This window comes from Alexandromys fortis, unplaced genomic scaffold, assembly GCF_014885135.2.
Source record: "Alexandromys fortis isolate MF-2015 unplaced genomic scaffold, M_Fortis_MF-2015_v1.1 scaffold_240, whole genome shotgun sequence".
Taxonomy (NCBI): Eukaryota; Metazoa; Chordata; class Mammalia; order Rodentia; family Cricetidae; genus Alexandromys; species Alexandromys fortis.
Genome location: NW_026068133.1, coordinates 929,174 through 948,400, shown reverse-complemented (window position 1 = coordinate 948,400; position 19,227 = coordinate 929,174). Strand labels below are relative to the sequence as shown.

Sequence of the window (19,227 nt, the reverse complement as noted above, 5' to 3'; positions counted from 1 at the left end):
TTAAACATACTGTATATATGTTTCCACTCTTGTTTAAGGTGTTTTACCTATGCAGCTCATTTTAAAATGTAATGTATATAGTTCTAGTCTTTAAAGGCTATTATTACAAACTGTTTAGGATAGTTAACTTTAAATAAAAAAGTTTTTCATGACAGTGAGACATGTCTGTTCCTGGCAGCACCAATTTATTTTAAAAGATGATGACAGGCATCAAAGAACCTCCATCTGGAGTTTGCTTTTATTTGTGGCAAAGTTAGCCACTGGGTAAAGAAACTGCCCTTGCCTTAACTGCTAACAGAATATTGTACACAGTGGACAAACAGGACACAAAAAAGGTGACTTATAAACTTTGCCAAGACAAGGTAGGGCAGTCCTTCAAAATTCTTGCTTCACAGAAAGTCTGTTGAATGTTATAGACCTGTAGGCCTAAGATGGCCCAACATTGCTGAAACACCTTGGGTGACTGTTCAGGTAGCCAGGTGTTTCTGTCATTTCTCACATTTTTGGGAAGTGGCTTGCTCTGCACTTCCTTACTCAGGTAATAGTATATCCTTCTTGGGTGTTTGATGGGGATTGAAGATTAGATAATTATAGTTTTCCCTGTTACCAAATTTAGGAAAAAACTCATATAAGCAATACAAAGTTTATGAGGTTGAGAAACATCAAAGCTTAAGTTGGTTATCTAAAAAAGATATTTTTAGGAGGTAATACAAGTTATGAAATGTTGAAATAAGAGCGGCGGCGGGGCTGCATCCCCAACACCCCGGCCGCTTGGCTAGCTTATGCCCGAAATAACAACACACAAACTGTATTCATTTAAGAACTGCTTGGCCCATGAACTCTAGCTTCTTATTGGCTAGCTCTTACATATTGTTCTAGCCCATTTCTAAGAATGTGTGTAAGCACCCCAAGGTGCGCTTACCGGGAAGATTCTAGCCTAAGTCCATCATGGGTTGGAGCTGCCTGGGAGAGCTGAGGATGGCATCTCTGCTCCATAGCAGAGCTGTTGAGTCCCTCTGGAAGCAGAGCAGAGTCTGACCTCACTTCCTCTTCCGCCCAGCATCCTATTCTGTTTACTCCTCCCACCAATGCTTTAACCTATCAGGGCCAGCCAAGCAGTTTCTTTTATTGCTCAGCCAATGAAATCAACAGATTGATATGACACTCCCACATCAATGAAAGAAAATAGTTTAGGTATAAAACGTTGGACTCACTAAGATAGGCTAGATAATACAGTACTTTCTTCGAGTTTGTCAAATACATAAGGACTAAACATTATGAATGTAATTCTTGCTTGATAATTGTTCTTATTGTATTTAGTTTTCCTATGTTACAGCTAAAACCTTTTCTTTTTATTTGACAAAAGGGGAGAAATGTTGTGGGATATTTGTAGACTGTGTGAAGATGTGTTGCTGTGATTGATGCAATAAAAAGCTGAACTACCAATAGCTAGGCAAGAAAGGTAATGCCACATGATAGAGTGCAGATTAATATAAATGGACTAATTTAAGTTATAAGAGCTACTTAGGATCAAGCCTAAGCTATAGGATGTCCCCCCCCCATTTTTTTTTTTTTTTTGGTTTTTCAAGACAGGGTTTCTCTGTAGCTCTGGAGCCTATCCTGGAACTAGCTCTTGTAGACCAGGCTGGCCTCAAACTCACAGAGATCCACCTACCTCTGCCTCCCGAATGCTGGAATTAAAGGCATGCGCTACCATTGCCCAGCCAGTTATAAGATGTGCTTTTATAATTAATAAGAAGACTCCATGTCATTATTTGGGTGCTGGCTGGCAGGACAGAAAAGACTTACTACATATTATATACTTTACATATTATAATATATTATGTTTAAAATATATTATAATATATAAGTATGTATTACATTACATATATTATTATATATAATACAAATATATTATAACCATATAATATATTATATACATAAATTATGTACACATATATTTATATGCATGTAAGTGTTTCTTTAAAGCTCAAACACCAATCAGCTGAGGTTTCCACAGTGGCCCGCAAATTGCAAAGTCCCTCAGAAACCCCCACAACTAAAACATTCTGGAACCCTACAGCATCCCCAGGGAAGATGTCACAATGTTTCAGTAACTCATTTTACCACTAAAGCCATCACCAGTCCCAGCCCCCTCCCCCAACAGCATGGGGATACAAAGTCACTTGGAGCATAGGTGAGCACCCACAAGCACACTTCTGCCCCGCCTGTTTGTGACAGATCCGAAGCAAGGAATATGGTACAAAAATACTTTATTACAAAAGAAATCTGACCCAAACCTAATAATTTACATTGTGATCAGTGCTGCCCCAGACGCTCCTGGTTCCTCAGAGTGGAGGATGGGAGAGAAGGGATTGTCCTTGGGTCCCTCCACTTCTGGGACTGAACAAAGAATCGATCAGCTATTGGATTCCAGACTACCTGGTGCCTGAGAAGAAGTGGGGCTAGAGTCCTGGGCAAGGGGTGAGATTAGGGCTATCTGTGCTCAGTAGTAGGTGCATGTGCGTAGGTGCAAAACCTGATCCTGGAGATTGGGGGGAAGCAGAACAAGGTCCTCACAGGTTCCAGAGAAGTGGTCCCCACAGGGCAGGGAGGCCTCTCCTCATGAGTCCGGGTCTGCCCCCCCATCCGTCTCAGCTGCTTCCTGGAGCTGGGGATGGGGGCACCGGCTGGCCGGGGCTTCGGAGGACCCCTGGGAAGGGCAGGAAGGCAGGTGGAGATGCAGTCGGAAGGAAGAAGTTTTGGGGGGTCACTGGGAAGCCAGGAGGATCCTTCGAGGGAGACAGTGGGGGTGAGGAGCACGGTGAGGACAGGAGACCTGTGGAGCGAATGAGATGCGGTTTAGGGCCGGGAGGTGCCCACTGAGCTGTCTCCAGGGTCCTGAAGGCCCCCAGTGCAGACTCTCACCATTGGAGCTCAGACGACTGTTGCTCTCAGGGGAGGCGATGACACTTTGGTCCGGGGACGGGTCGGGTTGTGACCCTGAGGCAGCCCGAGAGGCCTTCCCTCTTAGGATGTCAATGACCTGTGGGGAAATGAGGGTCACCTGAGGTCTTTCCAATCTTTATTCATTCTCTTTCCCGCTCTCTTCCCAGCCCTCCCTCCCTCTGTTTCTCCTTCCTTTCTTCTTCGGTACCCCTCCTGGAAGGCATCCAGGTGAGGGCCCGCAGGCACTTCCTTTCTTTGTGACTCAGCTTCCCCTCACTGCCTCCCTTCCAGGCACTTTTGTTACCTCTCTTGCCTAAATTCCCCTCCCCAGGCCGGCACACTCACCCTGCGGCTACGAGCCACCATGAGGGGTGTGTCATTGTGACAGTTCTTGAGGCCACTGTCAGCCCCACTGCGCACCAGCGTGCGCACCAGAGGCAAGAGCCCTCGGCCAGAAGCAGAATGCAGAGCGGAGCTGCCGGAGTACATCTGAGCGTTCACATTGGCGCCATGCTGTGGGATAGGACATTCCGGTCAGGAGCTTAGCTAGTGGCCTCACCTGGCCTGGGTCAGCTGGGGAAAGGGGACAGGTGATCACAACTGGGGCCCACACGGGTGACCAGAACCTGGCAACCAGAGTCTTGTCAGGGGGCTGCAGTCAAAGACAGCAAAGGCAAGTAAGCCTGGAGAGTGGGTGCAGGAAGATCAAGAGTTCAAAGTTAACCTGAGCTACAAAGTAAGTTCAAGTCCAGCCTCAGCTACACGAGACTCCAAGGAGGGAGGCTAGGAGAGCTGGACACTGTGGTCCAGTCATTCAAGAGAGAAATCATTTAGGGAATATTCTGGAGAGTGGATGGAATGAGTGCAGAAGGACAGAAGGACAAGATGAAAGCCAGAAGCAGGGTCAACAAGGTCATCCCAGGTAAAGCCTAGGCTGGGTTGGGTGACATTTGCTGTCCTCCACAATGTGGCCGACCAAATCTAATTTTAAAAAGGGGTAGGGCATGGTAGCCCACTCTCCAATTCCTGTACTTGGAAGCAAAGGCAGCCAGATTTCTGAGTCCAAGGACCGACTGGTCTACAGAGTGAGTTCCAGGATAGCCAGGAGTGAGACCCTGTCTCAAAAAAACCAAACCAAACCAAACATGATGAAACAAAAAAATAAAAGATAAGCTTAAGGAATGAAGGAATGACTCATTGGTTAAGAGCATTACCAACTCTTCCAGAGGACAGGGTTTGATTACAGGCACTCACAGGGCAGCCCACAACCATCTATAAGGACAGTTCTAGGATATCTGACGCCCTCTTCTGGCCTCAGAGGACACTGCACACACAGGGTGCACATCTGGAAGCAGATAAACCAACCATGTACAATAAAAGGAAAAAACAAAAACAAAAACAAGGAAATAGCACATGCCTTTAATCCCAGAACTCTGGAGGCAGAAGCAGGCAAATCGCTGAGTTTGAGGTCAACTCTATATAGTGAGACCCTTTCTCAAAAAAAAAAAAAAAAAAAGAAAGAAAGAAAGATAGAAAGAAAAGAAACTTGAATTTGCAAATGCGATGTTGAAGGGAGAGTCAGAGCCTGGGGCGAAGCAGTAACTAGAGTCTGAACTGGAAAGCGGGGTCCTGGCCAGGGGTGGAGGTGACAAATGGACTGGCGTCAGAGGCGGGACAGGGAAGGGGAGGGTGGGTACGAACCAGCAGCAATAGCTGCACCATGCTCAGGCTGTTGTTCTCCACGGCATGTATGAGTGGGGAGCGGCCGCTCTTGATGTCCTGCGGGAGGGCAGGTCTCTCAGTCACCCCCACTTAGTAGGCTCTGAGCACCCCTCCCTTTGAACTGGCCTCCAGCGCTTTAGATCCTGGAACCCTCGGCGGCGACCCTGGCGCCCTTCGCTAGCTCCGCCTCCTAGACCATCCCTCCATCCCCCCCCTCCCCCCCGCACGCAAGGCCACACCCTTGACCGCCTGCCACCCTGGCTCACCACTGCATCGATGTCGGCACCGCGATCCAGGAGCAGCAGAACAGCCTCCTGGCACCCGGTGTTCACCGCTACGTGCAGGGCAGTGAGCCCTGAGGGAAGGGAAAACTGCAGTTAAGCCCCGACTGTGTTTGGACCGTGGCAATCTCACCCTGTCCTCTCTGGGGACTCACCTTCGTAATTGCGAGCCTCCAGGTCCACGGAGCCCGGGGTTGCATAGTCCAGCAGGGCCTGCAGGCAGCTGGGGCTTCGGTGCTCACACGCCAGGTGGACTGCGGTCTGGCCGTGGCGGTCCAGGGCCATGGGACTGGCACCAGCTGTCACCAAGAGCCGGACCATATCAGGTAATGCGGTGATCACAGCCAGGTGAAGAGGGGTCTGGGGAACAGTGACGGCGAGGGATCATAATCTTTCCGCGCATGCACCTCGGGTTTTCTGAGTCTATTGATGGAAGCCTCTGACATCTCTCCCAGTTCAAGAGTCGGAAACCCTTGCGATTACCTCAAAACCCTGAAAGTCTACCTCGACAGAACTTTCTTTGGTGGGGGGCGATGTGAGATAAATAGGATGCCAGGGAGCCCATGCTCACCACAGACTTGCTCTACAGATGAGGATGACCTGATGGTTGGTGTTCTTGCCTCCACCTCCCAACTGCTGAGACCATAGTCCGTAATGGCTTTTGTTTTCTTGCTTCGGTTTTAAACATTTTAAGTATTTACTTTCTGTGCATGTGGTATGTGTGTGCCCCGGTGCACCGGTGGAGGTCAATTGACAACTCGCACTAATGAGTTTTTGACCTCAAGTTGTCAGGCCTGGAGGTAAGGAGCTTTACTGGTCCAGACTTTTTTGTTGTTGTTGTTGTTTGTTTGTTTGTTTTAAGATTTCTATTATGTGCATAGTGTTCCGCTTGCATGTATCCCTGCAGGCTAAAAGAGGGCACCAGATCTCATTACAGATGGTTGTGAGCCAAGATGTGGCTGCTGGGATTTGAACTCAGGTCCTTTGGAAGAGCAGCCAGTGCTCTTAACCTCTGAGCCCTCTTTCCAGCTCCCAAGAAAAGGCAGTGCCTGTTGTATGTCCCAGGCTGGCCTCAAGCTCTCTATTTCCCATGCTCAGTTCCTGTCCAGTCTCCCAAACTCTAGGTGACAGATACGTGCTACCATGCCCAGATCCACCTGGATGCTGGCTCCCTGCTGCGTGTTTCTTCTGGGACTCCTCCTTCCCAGGAACAGGAACCCCCAAAGCCCCAGGGCGACCTCACCTGCCGCAGGTTGTTGTGGACGTCCAGCTCTCGGCCTCCCTGCTGGAAAAGGATAACCAACCGGAGGGCAATTGCCTTGTTGTTCTGGACCACTGCGATGTGGAGAGGCCTGAGGGGACATAGGAGCAGTCACTGGCATTAGGGACTGGTCACTAGGCTGCCGAAAAGGCTGTGTGGGATGCTTTGTAAGACTTTTAGAGTACAAGCTTCTTTGTTTTCTGAGACAGGATTTCTCTGTGTAGCCCTGGCTGTTCTGGAACTCACTTTGTAGTCCAGGCTGGCCTTGGACTCACAGAGATCCTCCAGCCTCTGCCTCCTGAGTGGCGGGATTAAAGGCATGAGCCACCACCACTGCCTGGTTGAGTACAGTCATTTATAACCATTTTGGTACAGCCCGAATAGGCTTCCTCTGGCATCATGACAGCCTCCACCCCCCCTCCCCAGTCCTCTGGCTTCCACCTGCCCTGGCAGTCCCTCACATCATAGTCAGAGAACTATTTCCAAATATGCCTTCCCCTCTATTCCTCACTTGATCAAACGTCCCATGTGAGTTATTAAAAAAATGGATAATTTTTGGCTTTAGGGGTGCTAGGAACAAACCCTTCTACTGGATAAGTGGGGCCTCTATTACTAAGCCTCACCCCAGCCCCTCACAGGGGGATTCTAGGCAGGGGCTCTACCACTTAGCCACACCCCCAGCCCTCACCTGTGCACCTCCTGCCTCAGCCTCCCAACACTAAGTTGTTTTGTTTTCGTCTCCCATTTCCTTTGACAGCATCTCCCTGCTCTCTCTTCCCTCTGCTCTGGACACTCTGGCCTCCATGCTGTGCACCCGAGACACATCCATAGGGCTTGCCACCCTCACCCCTGCCTCTGCTGAGATACCATGGCAGGCTCGCATGCCCTCTCCTCTCCCCTGCCACATTTGCCTCCATGTTGCTCTGGGCTCATCGTCCACTTTGCAGTCACATCCTGTCCGAGCCTCTCCATGACAGCGCTGCTGTACTGAGCAGGACGACATTCCCTACCCAGAGGATGTACTTGACAGAGAACAGGTGTGCAGTGACTATGCCCATCCTGATGGTCACCCTGATGCCTTCCCCAAACCACAGCTTCCTCATCTGTGACGTGGGCACGTCTTGGCCATACATTGGGTTCAGCCTCCATCCAGAGACATTCCAGGGCTGTTCACGGAGTACAGGCTTTGACTAAAAGTGGGCAAGGCCAGGCGTGGTGGTATTTACGTTTGATCCCAGGACTCAGGAGGCAGAGACTGGTGGATCTCTGTGAGTTCAAGGCCAGCCTGGTCTACAAGAGCTAGGCTCCAAAGCTACAGAGAAAACCTATCTTGAAAAATCAAAAAAAAAAAAAAAAAAACAAACCCAAAAAGGCAAAAAAACAAACAAAAGAGAATAAAATGAGGAAGAAGGAGCCACGTGGGTTATGGGTCATGGCTCTGTAGCTGTGCGGCAGTGTAGACTGTGCTGATAGAGTGAAGGACCCATTCCCCAGCTCAGGTAGCCTTCAGTTTCCCACAACCTGACAATTACCTCCACTGTTCACTCAAGGTCATGCCCTTTGGCCATGGGAGCAGCTGCAAAGCAGAGGTGTGAGAGACCGACATTCCTTCAGTGCCCCAATTACCCCCTCCCCACCTAGGAAGGCCACATCAGCCTCAGCATTTCCTCCCATTTCCTCCGGGATTCCCCAAAGCTCCCTTCAGACTCAACTGTGTTCCCCACTGAAGCACTTGCCCCTTTCCCAGGGATCGCAGACTGCCATTCAGAGGGAGCTTTGCATCTGCTGGTGCATGGGGATGGAGGGAGAGCAGAGTCGGGCAGACTGCATGTCCTCTTGCTGCACGGCCTTTATTTCACATGTGTGTGAATTTGGTGTATGCATGTGTGTGTGTTCCCTCATGTGCAGCTGCTTGTGCACACATCAGGTGTCTCCCTCTGGGCTCTCCACCTTACTTTCAAGTTTTTAATTTCTGCTACCAGGTCTCAGTATGTCAATTCCTGACTGATATGGAACTCACTGTGGAAACCAGGCTGGCCTCGAACTCAGAGATCTCCCTGCCTCTGCATCTCCAGTGCTGGGATTAAAGGTGCGTTCCACTATACCTGGCTTTTATTATTTATGTGTGCATGTATTTATTGTGTATGCACAAGCAGGTGCATATATGCCACAGCACACATGAGGAGGACAGAGGACCTGCGGAGGTCAGGACTCCTTACCCACCATGTGGTTTTCAGGGATCAGTCTCAGGCTGTTAGGCTTGCTTGCTTGCGGCCTCTCTTCTCCCTGAGCCACCTACCTATCCCTCTATCATACTAATTTCATTATTTTCTTATTTTCTGCTTTTCCTGTGAGTGTGGTGTGCAGGTATGTTTTTGCACTTGTGTGAGTGCACGTGTGTGCACACACATGCGTGATGATGTCAGAAACTATCCTCCATCCCTCGTCCACCTTACTTTTTCAGACAGTCTCTCCTTGAGCTTGGGGCTCACTGGGTGAGCCTCCAGGATCTTCCTGCCTTTTCTTCCAGCTGAGATCATCAGCCAGATCTCAGATCCTCTAGGCTTGGGCAGCAAGTGCTTTACCCAGGTAGCAACCGCTCCATCCCTGGATGACCTTCATTGAACCTATTTACTAGCCAATCACAGAGGGGGTGCACATCTGAAAGGGGGGTGGGAAGTTTGAGACTACTTGGGCTGCAGAGTGAGATTCCATCATCAAAACAATGCTTTTGGAGCCAGTGGTGCTGTTGCATGTCTTTAATCCCAGCACTCGGGAGGCAGAGGCAGGTGGATCTCTGTGAGTTTGAGACCAGTCTGGTCTACAGGAGCTAGTTTCAGGACAGGCACCAAAAGCTACAGAGCAGCCCTGTCTCGAAAGTTTAAAAAAAAAAAAATAAAACAACAACAACAACAACAAAAGGTTTTTGGATGCAGTACAAAAGAACCCCTACCTAGAATCCCCAGCGAGGGGTTGAGAGTGTGACTGGTAGAGGCTGGGACATGCAAGGCTCTGGGTTCTATTCTCGCCATTACAAAAAAAAAAAAAAAAAAAAGCAAAAAGTCCATTAATGAAGCATCTACTTTCTCACGTGCCAACTGCCTTTCACTAACCAGATCTTTGCCAAGGCAGAAAGGTACAGTGAGCATCCAGAATCCACAGTTCAAATTATCTCCCCATATTATTCTGAGGGAGCGCTGAAATCTCGGGGTCCGAGGGGCTTGGGTGAGGAGGGACACATTCCACCAGGAATGCATACTGGACGTCAGAGCTCCCCAGCGAAAGCCTGGGGCAAAGTACCTTCCCACTATAGTGCCACAGGCCATTCGCCACGGCGAATCCCCGAATCTGGATCCAGATATTGTGAAGCAGATTGAAATCGAAAATGCTGGGGGAGGGGCGGGCCCTGAATCCCCTCCCAGTTTGGCTTCCCATCGTCCTTGTGCAGCATCTCCCTAGACGCGCAGCCAGCCAGGGTCCCTCCCGGCGCGGGCGGGGTTAAGCGAGGGCAGAGAGCGAATGATTTCAGAGAAACGGTCCAGGCTGCAGTTCCCATAAATGCGCGGGCCGCAGGGGGTGGGGCGGGGCTGGAGGAAGTGGGGACGGGAGGGGCGGCCCAGCCCTCGGACTTCCAGTAACAGGTCTGCGGGGCGGGGCCGGGCTTCCTGCTCCCGGGGGAGGGAAGCCTGGCCAGCTGGGGATCTACCCGGCCATACCCTGGCACCCCAACTTCCACTCTTCCAGTGGGGGAGGAAATAGAACCCCGAGTCCTCCAGCCTTGGGGCACCACTTGCAGCTTTACTGGGCCCAGCCTCAGCTGGCTTCTGGTTCCGGTATTCCCGCATTCACACCAAGGTTTTTCTTGGGACTTCAGAAACACACATAAGTTTACTGAGCAGCGACCCCCCACCCCGTCCCAAGTGGCTTCTCTTCCACGTTCCTTGAAAGACATGGAACTGCAATACTCCAATCTTTACTTTTTTTGGGGGGCCCATACACCCTAAGACAGGCAGCTTCATTAAAATATGGGACCACATTTTTACAGCGGGTCGGGGTTTAGTTTATATAAAGTTTGCTTGATTTCTGGTGCATGGGGGCCTAACCGAGGGCTAGGACTCCTGAGCCCATCCCCCAGTGTAACCTGCTATTGTTTTGAAATTCTTCCATTTTCTTTAAAATGCATGGAACCACTATCATGTTTTGAGACAAGGTCTCGCCACCCTCAGCCCTCCGCCTGCCTTTCCAGTGCCGCGATTACAAGTGTTCGTGTGCACACCACTGGCTGAAATACTCACTTTCTTCAACAAAAGATTGAAAATTTGGGCAGTTGGTCTTTCCTTTGAGACCTGTATAAATGTCAGGTCCCCAAACCACGCCCCCCCCCCACTCTGTCTTTATTCCTGGTTCCTCCCTGAGACTTAAGGCATGTACCCCATGTCTCTTGCAGAAAGATTCGGACTCCAGATGGCCTTACTCTGTAGCCCAGGCTAACCTCAAGCTGGAGAGGACTCTCCCTGAACTTGCTGGGAATATTCGAAGCTTAGCCACCACGCTGGCTTTCCCTAAGATTCTTGTTTCCCTGAAAGAGGCCAAGTCCGGACAACAGGCTTCTGGTTCTCTAGGATTTAGACTTAGGGGCCCTGGCCATCCTCCCTGCCCTGCCCTCCCCCAGCCTGTGTGAAGTGGGGTTGGTGGCGCAGGCAAGCTGCCAGAGTTTGGCCGGCTGCCCATTCCGGTAAGTCTCGGCCCCAGCGGAAGGGGTTAAGGTTGGAGGGAGCGCCGGAGGGAGTGAAGGGTGCTGACGTGGGGAAGGCAGAGCAGCTGGGCTGCGGTCAGGTTCTGCGGGAAGGGATTTCCCCAGCCGGCAGCTGAGGCAGAAGTGTTTGCGTTGGGGGCGGGGGGGGGGGGGGGGGGGGGGGGGGGAGAGGTCTGGAAGAGGGGTGAGGGGCTGTGAAAGCAGACTGCACCTTGCCACCAGACCACAGACAGCTCATCCCTGGGGACAGTTACAAATTAAGCCTCCGCATTTGGCCCCTGGGGTGGGAAGCAGATAGAGTTTTATTGAGTCTTTAATGGACCTCTGACACTTTCTCCTGCTTGAACTCACGTGGTAGCCTACAGCCTCCCCAGGGCAGCTCTGTGCAAACATTACCTACTCAAGTATTGAGCGCTTACTGTTTGCCCAGTCCTGGTCTGTGTACGCTGGTGTATACACCATTGTGTAAGGTCTATGACGAAGCCTGGTTTCCAAACAGAAACGGAGGCTCCAGAACATCAAGCCAGCAGTCCAACCCTTCTCTACACAAATGGGCCAATTGATCTCTGGCTAGAGAGTCCGGATCTCAAACCAATTCCCACATGAGGGTTCCTTATATTTTCCATTTCAGCCAAATGATAATCCCAGTATGTGGGAGGCTGAGGTAGGAGGATTGGATTGCTGTGAGTTATAAGCTGGTGTAGGATACATAGTGAGTTCCAGGCCACTCACTTCCAGAGCAAGACCCTGTGTCAATGTAAACAAAAAAGCTGGACATGGCGGTGCAGGTCTGGAATCCTAGCACTGGGGGACGGGAGTAGGATCTATGTAGTCCTAGGCTAGGTAGTGAGTTCTGGGCTAGCCTGGACTACATGTGGCCTTTACTCAACAAAACAAAACAGTTCATCTTTTCCAAAGAGGGACATACTTACAATTCCTGCTTTTATAGAGAGGGAAACTGAGGTACCGAGGAGGGAGAAACAGCTGGGATTCACACCCAGGTTAATTGAACAGCTGTCAACTGCATGGGGTGCTCATTATATGCTGTGCCCAGGCCTAGACTGCCCTCTGATCCGAGAGATAAACCAGACTGTTGGGAAATCAGCTCAGTGGGCTATGGCCGTGAAAGAATGACGTGGACTAGAAGAGAAACGATCCAAGACTGGGAGGAGGCCAGGGTGAGGGCTGCTTTACTCTGCATCCACCCTGAAAACAGGCACCATGGGTTCGCCATACAGTGACAGGCATGCAAAACAGCTGCCAAGGGCTTCTTTGGTGCTGGGGGAGGAACCTGGGCCTCGTGTGTGTGTGTGTGTGTGTGTGTGTGTGTGTGTGTGCTTGCACTAGGCCAGCAAGCACTCTCCCCACTGAGCTTCATCCCCAATCTCAGGTTGGCTTTGGACTCATGGATTCTCCAGGCTTTATGCTTAGCTTCCCCAGAACAAGGCTTACCATGTGCATCGGCACCCTGAGCTCTAGCCCAAGTTTACTGACACACGACCTACGGCACACTAGACTCAAACCTCTCATGTGTGTGTGATACCTCCAAAAAAATCAGCACATAAAATGCAATTCCCAGAGCTGGGCATGGTGACACGCACCTTTGATCCCAACACTCAGGAGGTGGATGAAGGCAGATCTATGCAAGTTTGAGGGAGCCTGGGCTCATTCTGTGAGTGAGTTCCAGGCCAGTTAGGGCCACAGAGTGAGACCTTGACTCAGGGCAGGGTGGTGGTGGCACAAGCCTTTAATCCCAGTACTCAGGAGGCTCTTTGTGAGTGCGAAGCCAGCCAGCCAGGTCTACAGAGGGAAATCCTGCTTTGGAGAACCAACCAACCAACCAACAAACAAAAAAGCGACGGGAGACCCATAGAAGCTCACAACCATCTGTCGCTCCATTTCCAAGGGATCTATGACCTCTTCTTGTCTCCTCAGGCACCAGGCATGCACACGGTGCACAGACATTCACACAGACAAAACATCCATGTATGTAAATAAAATTTTAAAAAATGAAAACAAAGAAAGATACAGTTCTCGTTTTTTGGATTATGATAAAAATTGAGAGGTTGGGGGTGTGGCTTCCTGTTAGAGCAAGCGAGGAGCGTGCACGAGGCGCAGTCTCCCACCCCCACAGTAGCCCTAGCCAATGAGAGTTCTTCAGCGCCCATTTTCCTTAGGAGGGAACTGAAGCTCAGGGGGACAGATTGTTCGGTGTCAGCGAGCCATGGAGGCACATTCTAACGGGGGTCAGAACCTATCGTCCCCACACTCCGTCACTTACGTGTCTCCATCCTCATCTGCACGGGTGGCCAGGGCGATGTCAGCGGAAAGGGGGTGTTCCACGGGGCACATCCTGGGGTAGAGGTGCGTGGGCAGGTTCAGCAGCGGAAAGGGGGGTCCCACCGTTGGGGTAGGGTAAATGGGCACCAAAGGTCCTGAAGACAGCAGAAACAAAAAAGAAAGAGCCAGGTGAAGCCAAACCCTAGACTCTTGGCTAGGGTTTTCTCCCTTCAAGCCTTGGCATCCTCCCAAATCCCCTGCTCACATTCCCATGTAGCCCAGGCTGATCTTGAACCTCACACCCCTGATCCCCCTGCCTCTGTCTCTTCAGTGCTGGAATTATCGACCCTCATCACTTCACTTACTATATTACCTCCATATACAATCATTTAACATTTTTTCTCTGTGTATGTGTGCCTGAGTGTATTTGTGTATTTATGTGCACCACATTTGTGCACGTGCCCATGGGGGCCAGTAGAGGGCGCCAGATGCCCTGAAACTGGAGGTATAGGGAGTTATAGGTTCCCACAATATGGATGCTGAGCTCTGAAGTCAAATCCACTACAAGAACACTAAGTCCTCTCAATTGCTGAGCCATCTCTCCTGCCCCAAGGTCTCCTTTCTTTTAAAGATCTATTTCTAGCCATTACTTTAAAAAAATTTGTACTATTTTTTAATGCATATGGATGTTTTGCCTGCATGTATGCATGTGCACCACACGCCTGCCTGAAGCTGTCAGAGACTAGAAGACAGCCTTACACTTTTAGGACTGAAGTTACAGATGGTTTTGTGGGCTGTCAGACCTGGATGCTGGGAACACCCCTAGGTCCTCTGCAAGAGCAGCAAGTGCTCTTAACCACTCAGCCATCTCTTTAGCCCTCACCCCTCAATTGAAACACTGTGTCACTGTGTTTTTAGCCCAGACTGGTCTCAGACTCATGGAGATCCTCCTGCCTCAGCTTCCCAAGTGCTGGGATTACAGGCATGCATCACCATGTTTGGCTACCCCAGGTTCTGTTAGCTCCTCAAACTTGTTCCTCAAGGCCCAAGACAACGTTCTCATTCCCGTCTCTCCCCCAGCTCCTGCACCCTTCGTCCCTCACCCCTACCCCTCATCCCCATTCCCTCGTATGACGCATGTCTTCTCTCACAAATGTCTGGCCTCCATCCATCTACAGAAGAGACCTTTAAGGGCAGAGAGAGACCTGTCACTACCCAGCAGGGGTACCCCAGTTGCAAAGTCACACTGTGAGTAATTTTGTAGCTGGTGGACTAAAGATCTGGTGTTGGGTGCCCGGTAAACACGATGGGTCTGAGGAGCCAGGACAGTCAGGGAACTTGGCCCCAGAGCCCTTTTAGATGGAACTGTTGGGAAGGACCAGCAAAGATGGGAAAACAGAGGCCAGGGTTCTCATTAGGAAGAGGAAGGCCTCCTGTTCTGCAGCTTGACGTCCTCCTGCTGATGCATGGGTAGGCTAGAAGCAGCAGAAGCTAGAGGGTCCAAGGAAGCGGGGGTCGGCAGCTCTGGGTTATTGCAGGGGGATGCCCCTTCCTTGATATAAAGCTTGGGGAGAAGGGTACCTGGCTTTCTGCCATCTGACCAGCTTTGGCGTTCCCTTTCTGCAGTCCCACCTTTCCAGACCCCTGAATCCCTTCCCTCCGACCCAAGTCCTTCGGTTTCCGAATTCCTTAGTTGTGTTCCACTTCCTAGAACCCTCAGTCCCCCAAGTCGGCCCCTAGGGCCACCTGACCCTTGTGAGCACACACAATTGGCTGTGTAGAATGCTAGCTCTGTTTGCTAATTCCTCCTAACCTGCAATATTGGGGTATTGGAGGCTCTGAGTGTTGTGTTATCATTTAGGCCTGTGATCTAAACACGGGGGTGCTCAGAACCCTAGTGCCTTTCTCTCAACCCCTATGCCCCGTAAAATCTCAGTTCTCAAGATTTAACCTAAGGTACCAGTCTCTTTAGATCCCTGTTCTGTTTCTATGGCCCCCCACATATCTGTATGCCAGAACCCCAGTTTCCAAGGCCTGAGTGGCAATTAATTGTCCATAGTCCTTAACATCTGCTCCCTCTCAGCCTGAAATTCTGTGCCTCTGAGATACCATGGGACCCCTTATCTGCGCCACTGGACACTGTCTCCTGACAGCCCCCATAAGACATTTGACCCTTGGGCACCCCTCTGACCTCTTGGCACCCTCATGGTTGAGCTCCAGGGCTTTGCAGCCTGTTTCAGAGCTGTCTCTAAGACACTAGCTTAGAGTCCTAGACACCATCCTAGAGTCCCAGCTACCAGGAATCCCATCTATTTGTGTCCTGTGCTCAGCTGACCTCAGGTGGCCCCCACCCGGCTCTGACACTCGCGGGGGAGGCTACTCACCCTGGTAGTAAAGCGCCTCCGGCCTGGCCACGCCGTGGGGGGGGCCAAGGACAGGCAGGGTGTCGCAGCTGCTGCGCAGGGGGTCCTGGGGTCCGGCGAGGGTGCGCGGGGCTGCGGGCTCCGGGGACGTGGGGCGCAGTGGGCGTTTGCGGAGCGGCAGCGCGGCGCCCGGGGCGCCCTTGGGCCGGGTGCGCAGGTCCACGGGCCCCTCGTCCATGGCCCCCGCGGGGCATCGGGGCATCGGGCCGCCCGGAGACGCCGGGACGCGCGGCAAGCTCGGCACGGGAAGGCGGTCTCGCCGGGCTGCGGGACTTCCCCTGCTGCCGACTGAACTGAAGGGACTTTTGTCAGCCGGGGCGGCGCCCGCCTCCCGCCTCCCCGCCCCCGGGCCCCCAGGGCCACCCGTCCGCCCCAGGGGTTTCCTGGACCCGCGTCTGGGAGGCGGAGCCGGGGCTCCTGGTCCCCACCCGCTGCTCTGCACAGCTGCCTCTGGCCCGGAGCTGGGTCTAGTCCTAGAGAGATTCTCTCTCTCTCTCCCTCTCTCCCTCTCTCCTTCCTTGTTTTCTTAGCCTGAAGCCTATGTAGCCTAGGCTAGCCTCGACCTGGCTATGAAGCAGAGGGTGGTCTTGACCTACTGATCCCTCCTGTTTTCACCTCGAGTGCTGAGAAGACACCTGCTCCAAGGGGCCTTGATTTTTCTTTCTTTCTTTCTTTTTCTTAGATCAGGAATCAAGTAGCCCAGGCTAGCCTTGAATTTGCTACTGTAGCAAAGAATGATCTTTAACTCCCAATCCTGTCTTCCCTCCCAGAAGCTAAGGCTGTGGACCTGGACACCGTTAACCGACAAAATTTTCTGTTGTTTGAGCAGGGACCTCCTGCATGCCTGGGATCCAGCCACTCAGCCCCTTCTGTGGTCCCTGTCTCTGAGCTTCATGGCGTGTCTGGTTATCAGAGTCTACGTTTGTGAGCAGCCTCCCTTTTTTGACTCTATTGTCACAGGCCCCATCTTTCCTTTAGTGTTTCTGAGTCTCCCAGCCACCTCCTCTGACCCCAACCGTGCAATTCTTGGAGGCCACAGGGTTGCTAGGACGTGGGTTCGAATCCTGATTCCTACTTCCTCTTGGGTGACCTTGACCATGCACTTCCCCCTTGAGTTGCTGGTCCTCCCCCCACTTTTTGCAATACTGGAGCCTAGGAACTTGTGCACAGCAAGCAACTGTCCTAGCACTGAGCTATGGCCCAGCCTTCTTTTTGCTTTCCAGTCTGCCCAAGCATTTCCAATCTGCATTTGCTCGGTAGCCCAGGATGACTTTGAACTTGGAACCTTCCTGCTGCCTCTTGAGGAGGTGGAGATGACAGCCTGCACCATCAGGGTGCGAATGAAAAACCCAGCCCAGGGCAGGGATTGATTTTTGGCTGGTGCCCAGGCCCTAGCCACCCTCTGTCTTCCTTGTGCCTCGGGGCTTGCAGGCCACAGGGTGGACAAGCGTGTGTGTGTGTGTGTGTGTGTGTGTGTATGTGTGTTTGTGTGTGTGTGTGTCTGCTTGGTCCCTGCCAGCCAGAGCTCTCAAAGGAGAAGTTAGTGCTGATGAATCCCAGAGGCAGAGGGAAGAGACCTGGAGACAGATCCTGCGAGATGAAAAGTGCAGATAGAGGTTGGGCCAGCAGGCCGCAGTTATGGCTCAAGGCCAGTCACTTGTGGCGCTTGGGGGTGCAGGCTGACTCGCTCAGCTTCCCCCACTCCCCTTCCCACCCTGAGGAGGGGCTGGCGGGTGGGGAACAGGCCCGGCTGGTTGGGGCCCTGACTCAAAGGTACAGGAGCTGGGGAGGCGGGGCAGAAGCTCTCAGCCTCCTCAGGGTCCGCCCCGGGGCGGGGCCGCAGTTCGGGGCTTTCCCGGATGTCCCTGGAGGTGGAGCGGCCACTGGGGTTGAGTCCAGGTCACTGAGTCACAGGGAGGCGGATGGGGGGGAAGCGGTTGGAGATTTAAGGAGGCAGAGACATGGGCACTGCGCTGCGAACCTGCCCAGAGGATTCACGAGGTCCCTTGGTTCTCTCTCCGGATGTTCATGCGTTTCTACAAACCTATCCTTGGGTCCCTTGTCTCATGTCCTGTTTCCTGACTCTTTCAGGGTCTCTGTAGCGCAGGCTGGCCACGGACTAGGGACAATCCTCCTGCCTAGGCCTCCAGAGTACTGAGATAACAAGTGTGAGCCACCTTCTCCATTTTTTCTTTCCCTTTTTGTCTCTGCAACCTCCGTGGTCCTGGAACCATGAACGTGGGTGTGGAGCCTGTGAGGGGACTTTGGCCGGCTGGGGCCGCACCCAAGTGGATGGTTAACCTTGTCTGTAGGATTCGAGGAGCCAGATGACCTTACCTGTTCCCACTGCTTTTGTCTCTCTCTGGCTGTCTCCCCACCACCACAGTGTGCCATTAAGGTGAATCAGGGGAGAGGACCAGACCTGGGTTCAAATCTCACCTCCAAGCCACCCCAAGGAGTTGTGTTTGTCTGTAATTTTTTTTTTTTTTGGTTTTTCGAGACAGGGTTTCTCTGTGGCTTTGGAGCCTGTCCTGGAACTAGCTCTGTAGACCAGGCTGGTCTCGAACTCACAGAGATCCGCCTGCCTCTGCCTCCCGAGTGCTGGGATTAAAGGCGTGCGCCACCATCGCCCGGCCCTGTCTGTAATTCTAACTACTCAAGAGCTGAGGGGCAAGAGCATAGAAAGGTTTGGGTTAGCCTGGGCTACAGAATGAGTTGAAGACCAGCCTGGACAACCCGTGGAGACTACCTCAACAAAATGAATCAATAACCACCACCGTGGAGGCTGAGGCAGGAAGGCCAGGAGTTGGAGGGCCAGCCTTAGCTACCTACAGAAGCCAGCCTGGGCTTCATGATCCCCCAGATGAACAAGCGGCCAGTAAGTTGCTAGCCACCAAGCTGAACAACTCGAGTTATATTCAGAACCCACGTCGTTGAAGGAGAGAGCTGACTCTCACAAGTTGTCCTCGAGAGACATGTCCTCTCCATGCCCTGCCTTGTATGCACACACAAACACACATGAGCCAAATAATTGTTATACATATGGCACAAAGGTAGTGCTGGGGTCCTGTCCCCAACGACCGTCCCCCTGCGTAAGCCGAGAGAAGTCAATCACCTCGAGACTCAGCAAGGCAACGTCACCGCTGCCTGCCACCCTGTGGGTGGGGGAGAAGAGGAATCACCCTGGACAGGAGCACGGTGGATTTAGCATCTGCTAACCCACTCCTCTGGGTTCCCCAGGCCCAAGAGAAAGTTGAGGAGCTCTGACCACTAAACAGAAGCTGGGGGCAGGGCATGACTTGGGACAGGTAAGAAGGCGGCTTGACTTTCACAAGATTGGAGTGGGTGACACAAAATGTGTGTGTCACACTTGGGGGCAGCATGATGCTGGGGGAGTTGGTGTTTGGTGTTGGTGTGTGTGTGAAGACGGAGGAGGGAACAAAAGAGCCTGGGGAGAAGGATCTGTGGAAGAAAAGCAGGGTCTGAGGGAGGAGGTGAGGGTCTGAGGAAGGAGGTGAGGGTCTGAGGAAGGAGGTGAGGGTCTGAGGAAGGAGG

The 19,227-nt window shown here is 52.0% G+C and overlaps 1 protein-coding gene across 1 annotated transcript; it reads right to left on the bottom strand.

The window, feature by feature from the left end:
* Positions 1 to 2,256: 2,256 nt before the first annotated feature.
* Bcl3 (BCL3 transcription coactivator) lies at positions 2,257 to 16,039 on the bottom strand. Its single transcript, XM_050126338.1, has 9 exons — positions 15,634 to 16,039; positions 13,251 to 13,404; positions 6,196 to 6,304; positions 5,108 to 5,312; positions 4,938 to 5,026; positions 4,651 to 4,728; positions 3,295 to 3,462; positions 2,929 to 3,046; positions 2,257 to 2,839 (listed from the first exon to the last, which is right to left on the bottom strand). The coding sequence occupies exons 1-9, from the start codon at positions 15,872 to 15,874 to the stop codon at positions 2,655 to 2,657; spliced, it is 1,347 nt and encodes a 448-aa protein (XP_049982295.1). The 5' UTR covers positions 15,875 to 16,039; the 3' UTR covers positions 2,257 to 2,654.
* Between the last annotated feature and the right edge of the window lie 3,188 nt (positions 16,040 to 19,227).